The sequence below is a fragment of the Loxodonta africana genome, chromosome 1 (assembly GCF_030014295.1).
Source record: "Loxodonta africana isolate mLoxAfr1 chromosome 1, mLoxAfr1.hap2, whole genome shotgun sequence".
NCBI lineage: Eukaryota > Metazoa > Chordata > Mammalia > Proboscidea > Elephantidae > Loxodonta > Loxodonta africana.
This window is the reverse complement of record NC_087342.1, coordinates 101,029,859-101,053,989: the sequence shown is the minus strand read 5'-3', so window position 1 is coordinate 101,053,989 and position 24,131 is coordinate 101,029,859. Positions and strand designations below refer to the sequence as shown.

The 24,131-nt window shown below is 39.3% G+C and overlaps 1 protein-coding gene across 1 annotated transcript in view; it reads right to left on the bottom strand.

Moving 5' to 3' along the window:
- Positions 1-24,131, bottom strand: part of DNAH8 (dynein axonemal heavy chain 8) — a 347,089-nt gene that overhangs the window by 97,029 nt on the left and 225,929 nt on the right. The window contains exons 63-72 of the mRNA XM_003404207.4: positions 23,673-23,776; positions 21,965-22,141; positions 20,567-20,734; positions 19,835-20,050; positions 14,534-14,671; positions 12,921-13,048; positions 11,785-11,956; positions 10,169-10,324; positions 2,494-2,649; positions 389-571 (exon numbers count right to left, since the gene is read on the bottom strand). Coding sequence (XP_003404255.4) covers positions 389-571; positions 2,494-2,649; positions 10,169-10,324; positions 11,785-11,956; positions 12,921-13,048; positions 14,534-14,671; positions 19,835-20,050; positions 20,567-20,734; positions 21,965-22,141; positions 23,673-23,776 — 1,598 coding nt within the window. The remainder of the gene's footprint in view (positions 1-388; positions 572-2,493; positions 2,650-10,168; positions 10,325-11,784; positions 11,957-12,920; positions 13,049-14,533; positions 14,672-19,834; positions 20,051-20,566; positions 20,735-21,964; positions 22,142-23,672; positions 23,777-24,131) is intronic.

The following is a 24,131-nucleotide window of genomic DNA, read 5'->3' as shown; positions in this document are numbered from 1 at the left end:
TTTCTCTGGGGTCATTGTTTTATTGAATTTTCCAGGTGTCCCTGGGGCCATCCATAGGACTATAGATGCAGGCTCCCTTCATGAAAATTAGCACATCAAAGGCTTACAGATAGAAGTATGAAGAGTGGTGTGTGTGTGTGTGTGTGTGTGTGTGTGTGTGTGTGTGTGTGTGTGTGCGTGTGTGCATGCAAGTGTTTGGGGTTGGAGGACAGGTGAGTTATGATGGTTTCTGGCAAGAATTGAGACTGCAAAATGAGTATTTCTTTATGCTAATAAGGATAGAGATGATTTGTTTAATTTCTTATTTTCCATATACTTAGCAGTTTCTGAATACATTTCCAAAGATTATGTTATAAGCAGAAGTTCTTTACCTTGAGAGAGTGATTACCTGTTTCTCTGTCAGAATTACTCTCCTTAGTAACTGATTCTCAAGCCCTTTCATTGTAACGGTAAAGTCAATGACGGACGTCTTAGCGTTGATCTCAGGGGTAAAGGCAGGGTTTGGTAACTTTGTAGTAATATAAAGTTTAAATGTATCCATGACATCACATTCCTTATCACCAACTTTCACCTACATCAGTTCAAATGTAAAATTAGAAACAGCTTCAAGGAGAGCACAAGAAATGTAGGCTCAATTTAGGAAAGAATTTACCAAAGGTAAGTGCTATGCAGCTAGAATGAACTGTGAAGGAAATTTATAAAATTGTAATTACTGACCAATCTAGAATAATTTGATTTGTGGTCCTGCCTTAAGATGTTTTTAACCACGACACCAAGCAAATTAAATGAAAATGCGTCCAAAAGAAATGGTGAATAAAGGAAAACTCATATGCATCTAAGATTTGACTTTAAAATTCTAATAAGTGCTTTGTTGATTTGTATTTATCATTCTTGTCAATTGTTACAGTACAGGAGCTGCTATGTTCTTACCCACTTGAGAAAATTGTTTCCTACTACAGAAACATATTGAAAAATAACTTGTTTTGCTATCTAAAATTCAAGTGGAAATTATAACATTTAAAAATGACCTAAATTTTTAATAAATCTTAATCCTGTACATAGTTGAATACCACGCCACATTGTGGAGAACATTAAAACATTCTGAGGCACCCTGGGATCTTTAAAAGACCTTCAGGAATGTAGATTCCACAACCTCCTCTGACATGTTAAATACGACACATAAAAGAATTCACATTATAAAGAAAATTTTTCTAAGTAAATCTGTCTTTGTTTATTGAGAAAACTTCCATTCTTCACTTATTCACTGATAGCTGTGCAATTAAGTTGTCCAAAGTGGAAAAAATCAATCAGAAATGCTGACATTCATCAAGAAATAAAACCAAAGAAGCCTGAAGGTACAGAACAACAACAATTAAAAAAAGAAACAAACTAAAAACAATTCATGTTATCATGAACAATTGGGAACAGTATCCCATAGCTTCCAGGAAAGTCAATGAGTTTAGATTGAAAGTTAATAAAGAGAGAAATGAACAAATCAATGTCTATAGACTTTATTAAAATGTCATTTTTTCTAGTGAGAAGATCCAAGTTTTCATGTATGTGTGTGTATAAAACCAAACCAGTTGACTCCGACTCATGGCGAACCCATGTGTTTCAGAATAGAACTGCGCTCTGTAGGGTTTTCATGGTTGTGGCCTTTTGGCAGCAGATTGCCAGGCCTTTCTTCTGAGGCACCTCTGGGTGGGCTAAACCACCAACCTTTTGGTTAATAGCCCGCTGCTTAACCGTTTGTGCCACCCAGGGACATGTTGTTGGGTGCTGTTGAGCAGATTCTGACTCATAGCTACCCCATGTACTAGAGTAGAACTGCCCCATAGGGTTTTCTTGGCTGTAATCTTCACAGAAGCGAATTGCCAGGTCCTTCTCCCACAGAGTCGCTGGGTAGGTTGAACTGCCAACCTTTCAGTTAGCTCTGAGCAGCTGTTGCACCACCATATATAAAAAACCCGACTCATAATCCAAAACCAACCCCGTTGCTGTCAAGTCAATTCTGACTCAGCGACCTTATAGGACAGAGCAGAACTGCCCCATAGGGCTTCCGAGGCTGTAATCTTTATGGAAGCAGACTGCCACATCTTTCTCCCACCAAGCAGCTAGTGAATTTGAGCTGCCGGCCTCATATACATAAATATATATATATATATATGCATATGTATCTTGCAAAATCAATTTTCTCATCATTGCTAAAATATATATATTTTGTGTGTAACACTAATACATTATTGTTATGACCAGACACGTGTTTTCTTAATATGTTAGTTTCATCTAAATGGCTACTCTTACCAAGATATTTCTCTTCTCTTGCATTTTTTAGATACTATAAAAAGATAAAAGGAAACATTGAATATCAGCTTGGAAATAATTTTTTTCCAAAGTTCCAAATGCTACCACCTGAAGGAAACTGCTTTTGCTGCTATGCTTAAAAGGATAAGTAGATGTCACCATTGTTCTTTTCTTTTTTACAATGCTCACCTTGAAGGTGGTGCCTGATTTAATGAAATTCTTTTCTAATACATTATCCAAGGCTGGATCCAGCTCCTCGCGAATGTCCTCAATGAGAAGGGGTCGGCCCAAGGAAAGGCTGTCCTCCAAGTGTGTGCGGAAATACTTGTGGTTCAGAGATGTCACCTAAAAATAAAGAGCCCAAAAATATATAAATGTTATAGAGAATGTACTCATTCCTAAGCAGAAACCAAGGAATTCACTGGACAGATGAATAAGAATTTTAAGGGCAATATAGGGTTTCTATGAGTCGGAATCGACTCAATGGCACTGGGTTTGGTTTTTTTTTTTTTTTTTGTTATAGGGAGTCTTGCTTATAACAATAAAAGCAGCAAAGAAAAAGTAATTTTTGAAGCTTAATGAGTTATGACTTTGTTGAAGCACTGGATGTATCATGGGGTCTCTGATTGATAGATGAGAACAAGGTGGCACTCCTTAGATGGAATGTCAGGGCTTTCTTCCTGAGAGATGGAAGAGAAGTAATCAAGGATGAATCCTTTCAAACTTACATAACAACAACAACTCAGAGAAAACAGAGTAACCCGCATAATTGTGATTTGCATTCATCTTCTCAGGACTCCTGTAGGATGAATAATTAAGTGATAAATAAAAATTAAACATAAGAATGTCAGAAATAACATACAGAGTCAAACCAAGGGTCCATACAGTTACTCTGTCTGTAACAAAGGTAAAATGATACTTTGCATAAAGTCAACCTGAAAGATTACGGATAGATAGATAGCTGCCGTTGAGCTGATTCCAGCCCATGGCGACTTTATGTACAACAGAAGGAAATATTGCCCAGTTCTGCCTCATTCCCACAACTATCAGCATGTTCAAGCCCATCATTGTAGATATTTTGCCAGCCATCTCACTGAGGGTTTCCCTCACCCTCACTGGTCCACTACTTCACCAAACATGATGTCCTCCTAAAGCAATTGATCCTTCTTGACGACACGTCCAAAGCAAATGAGTTGTACAATGCTCTGTTGTGATCCATAAGGTTTTCATGGGCTAATTTTCTAAAGTAGATCACCAGGGTTTTCTTTCTAGTCTGTCTTAGTCTGGAAGTTCTGCTGAAACCTGTCCACCATGAGTATTTCAGCTGGCATTTGAAATATGGGTGGCATAGCTTCCAGCATTACAGCAGGACAAAGCCACTAGAGTACATCAAATTGACAGGCAAGTGGTGATAAACGATTATAAATTTACCCTATATATTCCTGCACTTTAAAAAAAATTAGAACTTTGAGTGCCTGACAGGGTCCCCCATTTTTAGGTCAATGTTTGTATTTAGTTAAAAAAAAAAAAAAGACATACTGAGCTGGTTGATCTTTGCATGAGCCAGTTGGCTTTCAACACTTACTTCTCCTATGATTCCTCCCACTGTCTAAGTGAGGAGCCCCAAAGGCTTACTCCTCAACTCTCTATTCTACCTCCTTATACTCTATCTCCTGAACTCAACTATTGCCGTTAAGCTATTGGGGATGCTGACCTTAAGGCATGAGGAAGAATCCACTGGGACAGAAAATAATTAGGACTGTGGACTTTTTAAAAAAAGTCTCTACTTGCTATGGAACAAAAACATGTAGAATTGAAAAATTAAATAAGTCTACTTCTGTCCTGTCTTGATTTAAAAGGAAATAACAAAAACAAAAATTCTGCACATGAAGAAAGCTGTTTTATTTATACAAGTGATGTGCTATAAAAGACTGAGTTTGATAAGAAAAATAAATATAAATGAAGTCTTAATTAGCTTATTAACCACAACAAAACAAGGTCCCAATAAGACTAAATTTAATTACGTCCTGCTCCATTTCCCAAGGAGTAAACTCCTTGTTTTGTGACTTCCTTCCAAAGTAATCATTTTCATATTATCAGTTTATTTGAGATTATTTTTAACCATTTGCAATAACTTTTATCAACTTGCAATAACATCTTGGCATCATAATTACAGGTGTAATTCATGAGATCTTTCTTGTATAAAAACACTATGTGGTAGCCACTGCCACAGCCTGTGGGTCTTTACAAGGTGTTCAGTGAGTTCCTGATAGGGAATGTGGTACAGTGAATTGTTTTCATATGGCCTTTCTAGCCATGGTTGAAACTCTCACAAAATGATTGGCTGGGACTATGTAAATAAAGTGTATGAAACTCTTGTAGGGATTGGACAGTAACTATGCAAATAAGGTACCTTTGGCCTACCAAGGGAATTGGTCAGTTTTGCCATCCCAGTAGGCTTCAAAAGGCCAATCCCACAGAAGGAAGAGGAGCCAGGAGCAGAATACATCCTTTAGACCTGAGGTCCCTGCCCTGAGAACCTGCTAGAGCAGAAGGGAAAGAGAGCTGTTAACACTGGAAGCAGCATGAGACGGCTGTAGCACAGGACTGGCAGCAGCATGGGACTGGCAGATGGCTGCAGCAGGCTCCCTGGCCCACTAAGTGAGAGAGCTGAGCACCTTTGGGCAGGAGTCTTCCTGGCAGAGTAGGGTGCCTCTGGGCACTTGTTGGTGGGCTAAAGAGGGGCACTTGCTGGTGGAGCTTGTTCTATCAGGGAAGAGGCCTAGAGCGAGGCCTGTTTGCCTGCGGCATGGCCGAGAAGGAGCTCAGAGGTTGGACGCTGTCCTGATTAAAAGCTGTCTCCTGTCTCCTGAGTTGTTGCTGTTACTTCCAAGTTGATCCTGATCCTGATTTGTAACCTGTTACTTCCCTCAAAAATCCCATCATTAGGAGTATGGTCTGTGAGTTCTGTTGCAATAAATGATCAAATGCACCAGAGAAGTAGAGAGTGCTGTGGGGAGGACAGCTGGTGTCTGAAAGGTTGGAGAGTGGAGGTATGGCTGACATTCACCTCATAGGGATCAGCCTTGGGCTGATTATTCTCTCTCCTCCTCCTGAAGTTAGACAGGCTCTGACACCACCACCACATTACAGGGAGACTTGGTAAACACATGCCCTTTCCAGAGGCCATAGCTGGAGGTCTTGGAGATGACATCAAACGTGGCCTTGACAACGCTACCGAGGTGAAGTGCAGCCCTGGATGCAGAAAACGTGCTTTGCTTTTCATTTGTGTGTGTTTGTGCATGTGTTTATGTGCAAATAATGTTTTCTGAACAAAAGAGAATGCAGTTCTATCTGCTTTCATTTCAGCAGCTGATGGTTTTTAAAATAAAGAAGTGACTTTGGCATATTTCTGTTACTTCCTCAAGAAGGTCTCTGGGACTGGATTGAATTGGGAAGGAGACTATCAATGAGCTTAACGATGAAATGGAGAGACAAGGCCATGATCAGGAAAAACAGTAGCATTGATGGCCAATGGAGGCAGGAGCATGCTTTGGCTAAGACGACCCAGGCAAGGTTGTAAAAATAAGATGAGCAGAGGGACCAACAGCCAGGGGAGTCAACAGAAATGGAGCAAGGGAAGGTTACAGTTGAGTTGGATCCAGGAAACTCAGTTCACAAACACGGATGTTTTGTAATACCCCATTAGTGCACTCCCTCTGCAACACAGTTCCTTAAGAAGTTTGTGGAAATGGATGCCATTTCTTTTCATCTTCCCCTCCATTTTCAGTCTCCCTGATCCTTTCTAGGATTTCTCTGGATTCTCTAGGTAAACATGGAATGATACACTATGTTCTGAAGTATTAATGAGGTAGTATATCTCTGGTGTGCTCCTGAGTGCTAGGCAGTGTCTGCTTGCCACTGAAAGCCCATTCCACATTGGAGCTGACAAAAATCCTGGTACCTTTGTTGTATGTCTGATGACTCACAGGATCAGTGGTGGACAAAGGCAGGTGAATAAAAAGGTCTTATGGAGCCCTGGTTGCATAGTGGTTAAGAGCTTGGCTGCTAACCAAAAGATTGGCAGTTCCAATCCTCCAGCTGCTCCTTGGAAACGCTTCAGGGCAGTTCTACTCTGTCCTGTAGGGTCGCTATGAGTCAGAACTGACTTGCCGGCAATGGGTTTGGTTTCGTTTTTGGTTTATGGGCTGCTAAGTCAGGAGGAACTTTACACAAGGCCTACACAAGTGTATTTTCGAACAGAAAAATAGCAACCATGCTAAATTCACTTGCTAGATCTAATGGTTTGTCTCTAATGTGTTGAAATTCTAAGCCTTGTGCCTACAAATATGACCCTATTTGGAAATAGAGGTTTTCTTTTGTTATGCTGTATCAACTTGAAGGCAACTGATTCTTGTTACGTTAATAAGATCACACCAGAGTAGGATGGGTCTTAAGCCTAATCACTTCTGAGTTATAAAAAGAACAGGATAGACATAGAGACACAGGGGGAAGACACCGTATGAGGACAGACACACACACAGTGAATGCATCTACAGGCCAAGAAACATCAGGATTTTCAGCTACTGAAAGCTGAAAGAGACAAAGAAGATCTCCTCCTGGAGCCAGGCCCTGAATTCCGACTTCTGGACTTCTAAACTGTGAGAAAATAAATTTCTGTTCTTTAAAGCCACCACTTGTAGGAATTTTTTTGTTACAGCAGCACTAGGTAACTAAGACAAGATTCTTTTAGGTTTTCTATATACATATTCATGACATCTACAAATAATAACAGTTTCATTTGTTCCGCTCTAATTTTTTTTTAATATTTATATGCCTTTTATTTCCTTCTCTTTACAGGTTCTGTAGGATTTTGGTAAATAATTTTTATCTGTTTAAGAAAAATCCCCCCATCTTAGTTTGCTGGAAGTTTTATTATACATGGGTATTGAATTTTACTAAGTGCTTGATCTACACTTATCAAGATGATCACGAGTTTTTCTGTTTTCTCCCGTAATGATTACACGCTTTTCTTAATTCATTTAAATTCAATAAATATCAGAATTCCTGCTCTATATAAAGAACTGTGTGGAAAATATAAAGACGACTAAAACCATAATGCTGGCCAACAGGAAGTTTATGGTATAGTAGAGATAAATTTTGAAGGAGTCCATGGAGAAAATATTAAATGACAGAGGATGTATCAAAAGAAGATGAAAGGAATACAGAGTCATTGTACCAAAAATAATTGGCTGACATTTAACCATTTCAGGAGGTAGTACGTTATCAAGAGCTAATGGTACTGAAGAAGAAGAAGAAGTCAAAGCTGCACTGAAGGCACTGGCAAAAAACACAGCTCTGGGAATGACGAAATACCAATTGAGATGTTTCAACAAACAGATGCAGCACTGGAAGTGCTCACTCATCTATGCCAAGAAATGTAGAAGACAGCTACCTGGCCAACAGACTGGAAGAGATCCATACTTATGCCTATTCCAAAGAAAGGTGATCTAATAGAATGCGGAAATTATCGAACAATATCATTAACATCACACACAAGTAAAATTTTGCTGAAGATCATTCAAAAGCGGTTGCAGCAGTAAATCGACAGGGAACTCCCAGAAATTCAAGCCAGATTCAGAAGAGGACACAGAACCAGATATATCATTGCTGATGTCAGATGGATCTTAGCTGAAAACAGAGAAAACGAGAAAAATGTTTACCTGTGTTTTAGTGACTATGCAAAGGCATTTGACTGTGTGGATCACACCAAATTTAAATAACATTGCAAGGAATGGGAATTCCAGAAACTTAATTGTGCTCATGAGGAACCTGTATGTAGACCAAGAGGCAGTCGTTTGAACAGAACAAGGGGATACTACATGGTTTAAAGTCATAAAGGTGTGCATCAGCGTTGTATCCTTTCACCATACTTATTCAATCTGTATACTGAGCAAATAATTCAAAAAGCAGGACTGTATGAAGAAGAACGGGGCATCAGGATTGGAAAAAGACTCATTAACAACTTGTGATATGCAGATGACACAAACTTGCCCACCAAAGTGAAGAAGACTTGAAGCACTTACTGATGAAGATGAAAGATTCTAGCCTTCAGTAGGGATTGTACCTCAACATGAGGAAAACAAAAATCCTCATAACTGGACCAATAAGCAACATCATGATAAATGGAGTAAAGATTGAAGTAGTCAAGAATTTCATTTTACTTGGATCCACAATCACTGCCCATGGAAGCAGCAGTCAAGAAATCGAACAACACATTGCACTGGGCAAATCTGCTGCTAAAGACCTCTTTGAAGCGTTGAAAAGCGAAGGTGTCACTTTAAGGACTAAGGTGCACGTGACCCAAGCCATGGTGTTTTCAATCGCCTCATATGCATGTGAAAGCTGGACAATGAATAAAGAAAACCGAAGAAGAACTAATGCCTTTGAATTATGGTATTGGTGAAGAATACTGAATACACTATGAACTGCAAGAAGAACAAACAAATTTGTCTTGGAAGAAATACAGCCAGAGTGCTCCTTAGAAGCAAGGATGGTGAGACTTCATCTCAAGTACTTTGGGCATGTTATCAGGAGGGATCAGTCCCTGGAGAAGGACACCATGTTTGGCAAATACGGGATCTGCGAAAAAGAGGAAGACCCTCAATGAGATGGAATGACACAGTGGCTGCAACAATGGGCTCAAGCATAACGATGGTTGTGGGGATGGTGCAGGACTGGGCAGTGTTTCGTTCTGTTGTACACACAGTTGCTATAAGTTGGAACCAACTCAAGAGATAACACACAACACAGAGATAAAAGACAAATACACAAAGAACAAAAAATCAAGACAGAGTCTAAGCCCACACAAGAAATAGAAGCAAGACTTTGTGAAGATTCAGGAAGGGTTATATTAAGCTAAGGACATATAAAAGTCTTGATGACGGCAGTATGGGATGGCGATTTTGAAGAACTATTTCAGATTTTTATACAGAATGTGGGTGGATTGGGCAGTAAAATGGATAAGATATTTTGGGTAGTAGAAGGAGTATAAGCACAAAGATGGAGGGACAAAATTTAGAACTCTGGGAACAGAATAAACCATGAGTAGTCCATACTGGTAGCTGAACTGAAATATCAATGTTAACAAGATTCCCATGAGAGTCAGGAATGCTGGAATCCTGACCTTCTTTACCCCCACCCCTCCTGACAAGAGCCTCAAGAATGAAGCTCAGAAAACAATAATAAAAAACACGTTAATTAAAGTAACAACATTGTTGTTGTTGTTGGTTGCCATGAAGTCCACTCTGAGACCTTAAGTACAGCAGAACAAAAAGCTGCCCTGTAATGTGCCATCCTCACAATCACTAGTATGAATCTCTGGTATGTTGTGAGTCCATCGTTGTGGCTATTGTGAGACCCTTTACTTCACCTTATTAGACTCTAACTCCAATACTGCACTCCAGTAGGCAATGCAACACCAAGTGTCTGTGCTAGGTTGGTGCAAATGGCCTTGAACCAAGGGATCACCAAGTTCTATTTTTGTTGTTTTCCTATCAGCCCAAACCCAAGCCCCCAAACAAAAGCTACATCCAACATTGGCAAATGCAACAGAGCCACGGAAACAGAGAGAGGAAGAGGGAAAGCATGAAAAAAAAAAAAAAGAGGGAGTGCTAAAGAGAAAAAATAATCAGAGCCTTTGTGCCAATTTGCTATGAGAAAACTCAAGCACGTAAATGAGAAAGCATTTATCATAGAGATGACAACTTTATCACTGGCAGATTCAATTGAAATTTGGGGGAAATTTCATGATTTTAAGATTACTTTCCATGCACTAAATGCTTTTTTTTTTAATGCTACATACCTGCAAATCATTTTCTTTTTCCTTGGATTTAATCCAAGTTTTGCCTTGAGTTTGTGGATCTATCAGGAGTGGGTACCTGGTGGCCTTTGTCACAATAATGCCATTCTGAATTGAGAGGTCATCTCCTGGTAATCCCTGCAGTCCCCACTCACCAATCTGAATGATAGGAAATGGATACGACCATTCAAAGAAAAACAAGAAGGTTTACATCAGTAATTAAAAGTATCACATTTTAAAAGAATTTAAAAATTAGACATAATTTTTCTTTGAAACTATGCAACTGGTACCTAGGGAAAAAACAAACTTGTAAATGTGAAATGAGTAACATTAACTTTAAAAAACAAATTTATGATCTAGTGAATCCTTTCCTTAATAACTAAGGACTAGGGTTAGCCCTTTGCATTGTATTCTCATACTTAACGAGGAAATGTCAGGTGATTGATACTGAACCAGGTTTGGAGATTTTGGTTGCTGAACATTTAGAGAACACGGGGGCTTAAAATGTGGTGGGACTGAGGGGGTGGGAGGATGCAGGTTGGCTGGATTTAGTGGAGTAATGAATACAATGAGATCTCAGAGAACGAGATAAACTCCAAGGGAGAAGCCCTGAAACTCCTCTTCCTGCCTTTTGGCTCTGCTTGTCTGGGGTTAGGGTGACTGCAGAGCTAAAGGCAGGAAATTAAGGAAATTAGATTTTAGGAGATATTATATTGGCAGGAGCTCATCAACGAAATTGTTGTCAACATTTCCTCCTCCAAATTAACAGTGGTTTGCCAGCCTCCCTCCACATGGTCAATAAAATCCCCTGATATCCAAGGAGCCAACCAGCCCCTACCTTCATTAAATGAGCCTAGGACCTCCAAAGGCCATCATTAATAAAGAATTCCCTGGCCCACTTTGCTTCACCAGGGTCCAGTGCATCTCTCCCACAAAATCTATTCCCTATAAGCGATGGGTTCAACATTGCTGGAATTGGAAAAGATTGTGGGTTTTTTTTTTTTTTTAATTTTTAAGTACAAATAACATGAAATTAATAGCTTGGCAACCCTAAGGAAGCAACAACTGGGGAGCATATTTACACACCAGGCAAGCAGCTCATAAATAAATACAAACTGCCTGGCAAGCATTTATTACCATGTGAGCTCTGTAAGATATACGGAAAATGACAGTGCCACCCAATGCCCAGCAAGGAAGGTCAGTATGGCACAGATGACTCAGTGATGCCAGGACACGCTATTGTACTATGCTGTTGAATGCTAAACGAGATGGTTAAAGATCAAAATCAGGTTAACACAGGCACTTCTGACCTAGATAATGCCTATATTTGCCTAAAATGTTTGAAACTAAGTGTGACTTAATAGGAGTGGTGTACTTAATGGAGGCTTATAAAAGGAGCTCAATAATAGCAAGCCTGTAACCAAGTGCTCTTTCAGTTCACAGCAGTGTGACTGGTTTGAAAATGTAAAGGAACTTGTATACCACAAGTAAATCAAGACTTTTCAAAACAATCTTCCTGATTAAATGAAAAAAAAAAAAAAGATAAGGTATAACTTGGTTTCTTAGTAAGAAATAAAATGAGACTGGAATTCAAATATCATTAGGAAACTAAAACTTACTGTTGGAGGATCCACCAACATTGAAATGATATTCAAATTTTCAGTGAAAGGAATTCTCCTCACTCTCAATTCTGCTTCCCATTGATCTTTAAGCAGAAGGTTCCTAAATATCTGATTGAAAGGACCCAGGTAGGAAAGGAATCCAGTGCACAGCAGAATATCACCTACCAGTCTGTTGAGAAAAAAACACACAAGCCCCCTCCCCAAAGTCAGTCTCTAGACAGGCATTTGAAGCTATTCCATTAAGCAGTTTGAAAGGCCACAGTGCAGCTTTGTTTTGTTACTGCGAGAAAACCTTGCTTGCTCCCTGCTTGACACTTTGTGACCAGATATGGAAAGACCTAAAGCAAAAGGAAGCCCACAACCCCAAAAGAAGCTCGGACTGGGCATATTTGGGGTGAGTCAGGGAACAGGAAGAAGGCTCCCTACTAAAGCCTGCTTGTTCAGAGCCTTGACTCCTAGTGGGAAAGTATCCTCTTCTCACCCATCCCCTCGCTGGCCCTGCTCGGGTTCAGTCTTTGTGTTTAAATCATGCTGTGAAATCTACTATGAGTTCATAAGAAAAATGGATCTAAAAAAAGAGCCTTAATTAACTTATTACCCATGATGAAACGAAGTCCCAACAAGACTAACTTCAGCCCGCCTTGCCCATTCTCCTACTCTTCCCTTTGCCCCCTCTCTTTTAAGTTTTCTGAGGACACCAACAGACACCAGCACAAGATACTCTTGTATGAAGAATGAACCACTGATCCATACTACCAAAAATCACTGAAGTGAAGAGTAGAGAACTGGAACAAGTATTTAGATTGCTATGAAAAAGCAAAACAACATCAGAAGCATTCTTACACTGAACACCCACATTGCTGAACCAAAACTGGCATGAAAAAAATGTTTTAGGACATTTTACTTACTCTTTGTTTTACTGAGAGTGTGTAATTTAAGCTGTAAAGACTTTCTTGGGTGTAAGCACTTAACCTTAGAGGATGGGAGTCAGAGATGGGTATACGGACATGAAGGAGAAAAACACTTTATTCTGGAATTGGATTTTTTTGTTCTTCAATGTCACAAAGAGGTTGCACTTGGAGTGATGACTAACTAAGAAGGAAAGCTAGTGTAATAAGGACTAGAATTTGTACCTATTAATCTGAGCTTTGAACTCTTTGCTTTGCTGAGTCCACCGGACTTTTTCTCCACTCAGTCCATCAATGAGAGCGGAAGCTGCCTGCATCTTTTTCCGGCACATGTCGGCATCATTAAGCAAATCCTACATTCATAAAGGGAGAATGTCTCAAAGAACTGTCTAGAATGTTTACTCAAGCATCTATTACGTTCACAGATAAAAATACACAAAGGAGTGTCTGAATTTTCAAAATAAATATAATCTAAAAACACAAACGTGAGTGAAAACTTACGTATTAAATTCTGATCATTCACTGATTTACATCACAATATAGTTATTTTTGCCTTACAGAATTTCAAGAAAAGCAATTTTGTATGAGATAACCCATAGAACACAAATTAAAATAGTATTTCTTTAAATAGTTTCAAAATAGAACCAAATAAAATTCACTACTTTAAGTCTTGAATTTAATGACAATCCTGAGTTCTTTGCAGTTTATAGAGCATTTTTTTTCCCAGAAAAAAAAAACTCACAACCTGTGGTGTGTGGCAGGCAGTTTGTACCAGCTCGCAAGAGCCAACTGTTATATTTTCAGAAGATAGGTGAGCTAGTTGTTAAACACAGCCCTGGTGGTATAGTGGTTAAGAGCTTAGCAGCTAAGCAAAAGGCTGGCAGTTCACATCCACCAGCCACTCCTTGGAAACTCTATGGGGTCGCTATGAGTCAGAATCTACCCAATGGCAATGGGATTGTTAAAAATTATATAAACTTATGGTTAAGCAAATTACATTTTTAAAAAAGGTAATAAAAACTCAAAACTCATCATTTTGTAAATATTTACTACATTTTACTATTTATCTATGCTTCTGAGGATATTTAAATCCGCTGTACTCCTACGGTGAAGATACTATAGTCAGACTTTTTCTGTATTCTGCTGAGCATCTTTTTCCAGCTTTGCGTTCATCACATTGGTAGCTTGAAAATAGCAGTGATGGGAGTATTTACACACAGAAATCAGCAAGCACTATAAATCAGGGCGATCCCACCCCCTAAGCCAGTTGTTGAACATTCACCAGCCCACCATGGTTGACAGTCTACCCTGTACGGTAGTATATTACCTGTCGCTGTAGAGCCGATTCCAACTCACAGCAACCCTACAGGACAGAGTAGAGATGCCCCATAGTGTTTCCAAGGCTGTCAATCTCTATGGAAGCAGACTGTCACATCTTTCTCCTACTGAGCGGCTGGTGCCGACCTTTTGCTTAGCAGTCAAGGGCTTTAACCACCCGGGCTCCTAAGGTAGTATTAGAATCCCTGTTTTACAGATGAAGTTAAGTAATTTGCCCTAAACTGCATAATTAATATAAGTGGTTGGGCTGGATGTCAAATCCAATTTTTAAACTTTAAAATCAGCAGTCTCTATGTTATACCACATCTTACTTTCACAGATACATAAATATTAAAAACACAAAACAGAACTCGGGAGTGCCAAAGATCCAAAAACAGGTAATGGACAGCACTCAGGTGAATCTTTTTTCGTCATAAACATTTGCCTAGTTCCTAAAGACAACACATACTTCTGTAAAGTTTCATTACATCGCTTTGCTGATTTTATATATTTCATCTCACCATTTTCTCATTCATTGCTGCATCAAATTTGGCTTGTACTTTATCCAATTCGGCTTGCTTTTCATCCAGCAGTGCCTGTGCCTTCCCTAACTCAGCGTTAGCAACTGCTAAACGGCCCTCCTGCTTTGCCAGGTTAGCCTGAAAAGGAAGAAGAGCTGGTTAGTAGAGAACTGAATTAGCTCTACAAAACGTTCATGTGATTCTAACTGGCAAATAGTAACAAAATCATGTAATTTTTGCCCTCCATGGTACTTTGGAAGACACCTGTTTCAGTCTTCACAGCTAGAGAAGTAGAGGGTCTTTGAGATATTTCACTGGAGTTTTTTTTTTCCTTTTTGTTATTAATGTACTACATGTTCAACATAGAAAACATGGAAAATACAACAATGTGTATGAAGGAGAAAAAAATTACCCATGATGCTACCCAGAGATAACCCGTGAATGTTTTGCTAAGAGTTCACTGATATTTTTGTTTTTTACCAACTATATTAATATATTTTACCACATACTTCAAATATTGTCATGAACATTAGTTTTACGACTTGATGATATCCATAACTTAGACATATCACTATTTACTTTTCTCCTACTTTCAGACATTCATTTTTTCCCACATTTTTAACTATTATATTTTTAATTACTATAAATGATGCTGTGATAAACACTACTGGGCTTGTAATGGAACAGTAATTATTATTTCTTTCTAAGCCTTATCGTATAGTAATTACCTCTTTCTTATAAGCTTAATATAATTAATCAGTAATCTAGGCCCAGAGCGTTCTGGAGTAATTTTTTGATAACTTTCCCATTTTCTTTCTCAATATTTGACTTATTTGAATGTAGTTCCTTTTCTCAGAAAAATTTTATTTCATTTAGATTTCCTAATGTGTTTACATGACATCTGTGTGAATTTTTGTTTTAATTATTTAAATCTACACATCTGTGACTATAAGGATTATATAGACTCTCTCTATTCTCATTTGTTTTTTTAATGTTATCTTCTTGATTAGGTTTTCCAGGAGCATATCTCTTGTATTTTGTCTTTGAGAAGCACCAGTTCTTAGATTCACTCACTAATACTGCTTTTCTCATCTCCAATTTATAACGTTATTTTTATTAGCTCCATTTTGCTTTCCTTAAATTTTGTACGTAAGTACATGAATGTACTATTTTGTCCACATTACGAAAGTTTTGATAACTAGATTATTTTCATAATTTTCTGAATAGAAGTGGCTGTTTTTTTTTTTTTTTTAACGTAAACTTTCTAATCTTGTTGTACTATTTTTTTTTTTTTTTTATAATTAGAGAATGAAGCACCAGGAACTTTTCCTTTTGGGAATTTAACCAAGGTTTTCTTTTAGTTTTGAATGGGATCAGTTTTTATAAATGTTTCTTGGATACCAGAAATAATTTCATATTCTTTGTTTACGCTGAAGAAAGTTCAATATAGCTATTCAACCTTAATAATAATATTGTATAAAATGTCTGTATATTTATTAGTTTATGCCTACTCAGGACTGGCTACATAATTTGCTAGGCCCAGTACAAAATAAAAATGTGCGACCCTGTTAGGGGTTGATATGTTTCCCCCCAAAAAGATATGTTGAAGATAATGAGGGCAGGGCCAAGAAGGCTGACTAGGTAGAAGCTACCTCGGATCCCTCTTCCAAAAAAGACTTGGAAAAACAGGTGAATCGATCACATACATGACAATCTACCAACCCTGACCGTCAAACACAGATCTAAAGACTTGACCTGAGTGACAAAGACTCAGCCAGCGCACGCAGGCTGTACACTGACACGGCTAACGAGAGAACGAGCAACCACAGGGAAGCAGCAACTGTTTTCGGAGCCTGGATCCAGCGTCCCAGTCAGAAAACCTTGGTGCCGGGCTTTGGACTGGGCACAGGGGAGCTGAGCATAGCTTCCTGAGACGGCACAAACACGGGACACAGCCCTAGTCCCCAGAAGTGACCTCAGGGGAAGCCTAGCCAGTGCACACAGGCAGCGCAGCGACACGGCTGACAGGAGGAGAAGTCACCAGGAGGCAGTGACTGGTTTTGGAGCCTGGAGTGTGGCGTCCCAGCCAGGGAACCTTGGCACCGGGCTTTGGACTGGGAGCAGAGGAACTGACCAAGGCTTCTGAGACAGCACAAGCACAGGACGCAGGCCTGACCCTCAGGGACAATCTGACCCAGCCAGTGCACACAGGCTACACAGCCCTTGGGAATCTCAGAAAAAACAGGCACCACCAAGCAAGATAAGTAACTTTGTCTATATTCCTGGGTGCTATGGTTTTTTTTTTTTTTTTAATGGGGTTTTTTTGTTTGTTTGTTTTTCCTCTCTCCTATCTATCTGATCACTCCCCTTCCCTTCCCAGGTGGCTTCATTTACATTGGAATTTCCTGGGCCAGAGAGTGAAATGCTCTGTGGTTTTGTTTTTTTGTTTTTGTCTTTTCCTAACGCATTCTCCTGGCCTGAGAGAAGCAGCTACAAAAAACCCAGGGACCAAAAATCCTTCCCTGACTTCCCAAAATTGGACTAAAAATACAGAACAAGCTCCAGCCAAGCATATGAGATCCACAGTCTTGCGCTTTCATCCCTACAGGGAACAAGGTGGCTATTATAATGCAAAGGCAATTCTGATAGTGATCTGACTGTAACTGTTTTAGCGGATTACGGAAAGACAAGTTTCCCAGGTCTGATATCTCTACCTATTAAACAGAGCCTTCACTGACCCACAACGGGGAACTGAGGGCTGAAGCTCCACCCATTCTACCTAACCTCCTGCCATAGGGATCTGAGGATAGTGACACCTACCAATCTGTAGAGGTACATGCATTGGGTGCCTAAGGTACAGCTCCAGAGCCCACCTAACAAAGTGCTTTAGGAATAGAGACACACCTACCTCACTGGCACTTGGGGGAAGCCTGTCAGCATCCTGCCCCCCCTGGAATGTGACCCCCGGCTGCTACTAGAATCTGATGCACACAACTATCACCACTACTCCTCTAAGTGAATAGGTGACAGTCTACACCACACACTTGGTAACCCAAAATCAGATTCTACTCAGGAATAGTGAATGGACTCTTAGGCTTATATATCTGGTAACAATCCAAACCAGAGACTACATCATCCTGAGACCAGAAGAACTAGATGGTGCCCGGCCACAACCGATGACTGCCCTGACAGGGAGCACAACAGAGAACCCCTGAGGGAGCAGGAGAACAGTGGGATGCAGACCCCAAATTCTCATAAAAATACCAGACTTAACGGTCTGACTGAGACTAGAGGAATCCCGGCAGTCATGGTCCCCAAACCTTCTGTAGGCCCAGGACAGGAACCATTCCTGAAGACTACTCATCAGACATGGAAGGGACTAGACAATGGGTTGGAGAGTGATGCTGATGAAGAGTGAGCTACTTGTATCAGGTGGACACTTGAGACTGTGTTGGCATCTCCTGTCTGGAGGGGAGATGGGAGGGCAGAGAGGGTTAGAAACTGTCAAAATGGTCACGAAAGGAGAGACTGGAAGGAGGCAGCGGGCTGACTCATTAGGGGGAGAGTAAATGGGAGTATGTAGTAAGGTATGTATAAGCTTATATGTGACAGACTGACTTGATTTGCAAACTTTTACTTAAAGCACAATAAAAAATTAAAAATAATAATTAAAAAAACAGCAAAAAAAACAAAAAAACAAAAAAGATATGTTGAAGTCCTAAGCTCTAGTACCTGTGAGTATGATCGTGTTTGGAAATAAGGTCTTTGAAGATGTTATCAATTGATATGAGGTCCCACCGGAGCCAAGGAACACCAAGGATCACTGACCATAACCGGAAGCTGGGATATAACATGAACAATTTCTCTCTCAGGTCCCTCAGAACAAATTGACCAAGTGGACGCCCTGATTTCAGACTCCTAGCCTTCAGAACTGTGAGGCAATACCTATCTGTTCTTATAAGCCACCCAGTTTGTGGTACATTGTTAAGGTAGCCCCAGAAAAGGAACACAAGCTCCTTGTTCAAAAAGTATTAAGACTTTCAAGAGGGCATTAAACCAAGCAGAGGCCCTTCTTAGCACAGGGCCATGTGTGCACAGGTTGCACACCCATACAGCAGGCTCTATGCCTACTGGATCTGCCACAGGTGAAGAGTGCGTGCCACGGTCACTAATCACAATATAGTATCTGTTACTTTCTACTTAGCATAGTAAGTAATTGGTTTTACTTTATATAATTTAATACTACTTTACTTATTGCATGAAGCATTGTTCCAATTAAATTTTCACTGTGTATCATAATTTTTATCAATAAAAAGTAACTCTGCTCCCATAAGTGCTTTTTTTCTTAGTTCTACATTTATGGTAATACTGCTCCCTTGGTATCTTTTTATGTGGGTGTATCTGCTGTCTTTTCCCATCCTTCCCCTTTGCTAAAGTTTTCTTAGGTTTAATTTATTTTTAATTTTTCTCAAAGTTACACATGCACAGAGTTGAAAGAGGCAATCATTTCTATAAGGGTTATTATGAAAAACAGTAACCCTCTGCCCACATACTCACCATTTTCCACTCCACAAAGCAATCACTTTAAATTCTTTTAGCTTTGGGGTAGGGGAGAGGAGGAGAAGTTGAGAGTAATGTGTATCTGGAGGTATATTTTATGAATCCTTGCATCCCTGAGAATGTCCTTCTGTTCCCTCAGACCCAGTGTATAGATGGTTGGGGTGTGTGTGTGTGTTTACCACCCAATACCTAAGTTGCACCCTTGAAGATGTCTTTCTGTTCCCTCATATACGAAGGGCAGCCTGAATTCTTGTTACTGAATACCCAGACCACAGCAATTTTCCTCTGAAAACTCTGCATGTGTTTTTTTGTGATCTTCCAGCATTTATGGTTGGGGCAAGCCTGCAACATTCTGATTTCTTGTGTAAGCAACTTTTGTTTGATTGTTCATTTTTTACATACATACAAGGTTCCCTTTCTAAAAATCCTTAAGACTTAAAACATTTCTAGGAGTCGATCTATTTTTATAAAATTTGTTTGGAATACAGTAATAAAACTCAGTCTCCAAACCCAATGTTCGAACTTTTAAGAAATGGCAAGTTTTCTTTTGTGACAGCTTGATAATACATAAAGGGTGTAAGAGGTATGAGAAACTGTGAGAAGATACAGACAAAGAAAAATTGGGTAACAAGCACGTCTACCTTTATTAATCTAAATTACGCTTTGTCCTTTAATAGCAGTAATACTGATGACTGATTTCTTTAAACATTGGTTTATGGAGAAAGGAAGGAAAATTTTTACCTTCAGGGGCAACACTTCCCTATTGATGCCATAAAATGTCGCCATAGCAAGTGTCCAAGACAGCAGACCGGCCACATTCCCACAGACTTTTTTTGCACTTTCAAAAGTGTAGTCATCCATATTAAAATACGGCTGTAGTAACTCAACAGTCTCTTCATTTATAGTGTCCTTGGGGAACTGCTGAAGGTTGAACAGGAACCCTGTTGCACTCATCAACTGAAAAACAGCATCACAACTTGTGACTTTGGAGAGAAAATAAGTATGTTCTTCCTTAGACTTAGTATTTCCAAATTGAAGTAACAATTGATTTGCTCTAACCATATAAATCAAGTTTATGATGCAGTCAACTTAAATCTGTAAATTGCAAATTGTCTTCTGGCTTCTGTAGTGAAAGAGTAAAGAAAAAAGCTATGTATATTTCCTGTCCAGAGAGATCATCTAAATGCTACCAACCTACACAAAGGCCCCCTCCCCATGTTTTCAAAACTGGGCTAGGCTGATATCAAGACCATGTCAATGGTAGCCACCAGTTCTAAACAGACGTCATAATATGAAGGCATTCAGCTTTAAAAATCTATCCTTACTTAGCTTTGGGGTGATGCAGTTTAAGATAAGCTCTTCAATATACAATAATCAATTACTGTCTGTCAGCTTGTCAGGTCTATATTGAATGTCTTGGGCTGGGGACACCTGATGCGCCTCACAGGGCTTACAAAGATAGATTCTACTTACTTTTAACGATTCTCCCCAGGATGGCTTACAGCAAGGTTTTTCTGGATCAATAGTAACAGGGTCAATTTTCTTTTGAAACAGTAACAGAACGCAGTCCATGATCCTCATAATAAGGTGTGGGGGTTTTGCAAGTTTTCTGACTGTGGCAATATCATTTGGTTTGATAGTCTGTATTGGGGGTTCAAAAGCAATATATTTTTTGTTCAGTAATATTAACAGTTATGTGGAGATCTAATAACTTTCAAATAGTCAAGGTAGAAAACTTTAAAGCTTAGTCTCCCCCCCAGGCTCTGGCATTATCTCCTCAAAGGTTTGAATTCCAAGATGTTTGCATAATGGGTCTTTCAGTGTTATTCTGGGATTTCTGTTTCTTTGTTTTTCTTTTTTTTTCCCCTTGTTACTCCCAACGAACCATGTTAGAACACCATGACCATTCATTTCTCACCACCCCGAGTCTCCTGAGGAGGGCAGAGAAGACACGATTACCCTAAACGAGGATACATGCTATGATAGAAGCACAGGGGTGATAGAAAAGCAAAGGAGGGCCCAGAATAAGTACTGAAAACGTTCTGGACGAGGTAAGATATGAGCCCAGTCTTGAAGAATGAACACTTATTGGGCAATGAAGGTTAGGAAAGGCATCCCTGGCAGAGAGAGAGGCACATTTAAAGATGTGCTCTTGATCCTTCCAAAAGCCTACATAGGTGTTTCTGTATGTTGGGGTAGATTGTCAAGAGATGAAGTTCAAGGCGTAGACAGAAGTCAGGTTCAGCAGCAGGATTAATGTTTCTTGAGCACATTCTGTATGTCCAGTACAGTGGATTCCCTACTTTTAACTTACATCGATCCCTCAAGTATCAATGGGGAATATAATCCCCATAGAAACCCAAGGAAGTTACGTAAATTTACTCCAGATCACATATCTAAGAAGTGGTGGTGATGAGAGGAAAACGCACATCTGCCTGCCTCCAAAGCAGCAGTGGATGGCTGGCTCAGGCCTTGATCCTGAGAGCAGTGGGGAAGCAAAAGAGGGTTTTAAGAAATGGGCATGGTATAACCTGCATGGGGTGCTGGAGAAACCCGGAAGGCTCTGCATATAATCTCAGCCCCTCATGCTATAGTTTAAGTCATTAATTGCCAGCCTTATTTTGCAGTTCTCATGGAAGGTTGATTTATGGAATGAAAATAATAAGTTCATGGGAAGTGAAATCTTTAAAAAAATAAAACCTTAGAAAAGTAAAAGCAATGGGAACATTTGTTTGCAGACTCAGAGATTATAAATCACATTAAGAATCCAATTCAGTTTTCTGAATACAAAAACTCCACAGTTAATTTCATGCAAGGAAACATGGTGCCCACTAGGACTTTTCTCGGGAGGGTTAACAATGCACTGCTCACATTCAGGGCTGCTTCTGCCTCTTCCAATGCAGGTTTAGCCGCCTCGAGTTTGGTCTCAGCTTTTACTTTTTCGCTATCAATTTCATCCACAATTTTCTGGGCTTTGTCTTTTACCTCCTGTACTTCATTTTTCACTTTGGCCGAAGCCTGAGCACTTACTGTGACTTCTGCTAATACCTGTTAAATTGGGGAAACACATGGGAGCAAATAGAAGCCTTGCAAGCTAAATTTACAGAGCTATATTAGATATTTCGTATTTAATACAATACAAAACATGAATAAGTCCAAATGTATTCTTCACCTAAGTTGCCTGCATGTTAAGGTTTTTAAAAGTAATTCCTTTGAGCAGTTCTTTGCAGTCTTCTATTTTCTAAGCTTTTCTCAAGCTTAGCATATATAAATAAGTACTTCAAGCTTTCAGGAAAATGGCATTTCCAATATATGCAATTTCTGGAGAACTAGGAACAATTCAAGTAAGTAGAATGCTGTCAGAAACCACAGTAAACACACAGCAACAACAGTAAAAAAAATAGCCAATTTTGTTGCATGCTTACCCTATGCCAGCACTGTGCTAAGCGCCTTTCCTACGTTATCTCACTCACTCCAGTAACTGGCTAAGGGTCATGATCTACATATCTATTCTTAACTGACTCTCAGGGAGTGGAATCTGAGAACAATTGGAGACTGGTGGGTGATAGATAAGGAGCAGCACATAAGCATCCCTACCACCTTGGGAGGAGTACACATACACTAGTAGTTTCCAACTTACAATGTATTTGGGTTACAATGAACCGTGCTTACAACCGCCAGTTTATTTTTTTGTACATCATATCATTATTAACATGTACTACATAGAATGTTCCAGCACTTAATTTGTTGATGTCATCATATCTGTAAGTTTACATGTAATGTTTCCCATCCCCAAAGATAAATAAAGATTGGATTTATAAAGATACTGACAATAAAAAGCAATAATAATGAAAATAATAATAAGGTATTCCACTTATGTCAGAACCAACATATGATGGAGTTGTCGTAAGTCAGGGGCTACCTATATATATGCATATATCCCCACTGCTCACCTCTCGACATGATTAGGTTCCAAAGACCAAGTTGTTGTAAGTGGCAACTTACATCATTACATAACTGCCAAGCCACTGAGAATCATGACCCAGCCAAGCTGACACACAACCTTAACCATCACAGCCAGCACTACTCAGGACTCACACCTCAGTGTTTGTTACTGCCAGATGTATGTCATTAATGTGCAAATGAGTCAGGTAGTAGATTTTTTACTATTGTTGTAAATGCAAAATGTCACATAATGAGATAGCCAATAAGTGAGGAGTGGGTGTATATTTGTATATGCATAATATATATATTTTTAATTTCACTAACTCTTCCTCTTATCCTTTTCCTTCTTTATAGATGAGGCTTGGGCTGCCCTAAATATGGAGCAAAAAGAAGACCAAATACAACTTATAGTCAAGCAAGAATTGCATCAACAGAGGTGAGAGAACAACAGAGACAGAGTGAGAGAAGAGATAATACCCTCAGACCAAGCAGAACATATAACAGATATGAGTTAAACAAAAATATTTAATGGTCTTTGAATATTCACTTAACCACAGTCTACAAGCCCTGTTCATTTTTTTTTAATATGGAAAAATATGCATCATCACTAGTCATAAAATAAATACAAACTCACTTCATCTGCTTTCACAGAAGCCACTGCCAATTCCTTCTCCTTCACTGCAAGATCCTGAGAGAGTTTAGCAACAGACTCACTTGCCTCCATCAGCTTATCAAGACCTTAGAAAATATGATAATCAGGCAGTTTACAAGTACACACTCTTGCTGAGTATATGAATATATACCATATAAGTACTATCACTAACATGAGTCTTTATGAACAAGAGCTTTAAAAATATACATGTCTTAGGAGCAACAATACTGACCATATTTCTGAGAGTTTCAACAGAGGGTACAGTAAGTAGCTCTGATGAAAGAATATTATCTAGCTGCTTTTTTAAGGGAAAGTCACAATGCTATGTTGGATAAGATTGTCTTAGCCAGGAAATGTACTGGGCAAATGTATTATCCTTGGCTTTGTAATTTTTTTTTTTTTTGTAAACAGTTTCTATCATTTTTTTGCCTTTGAATTATG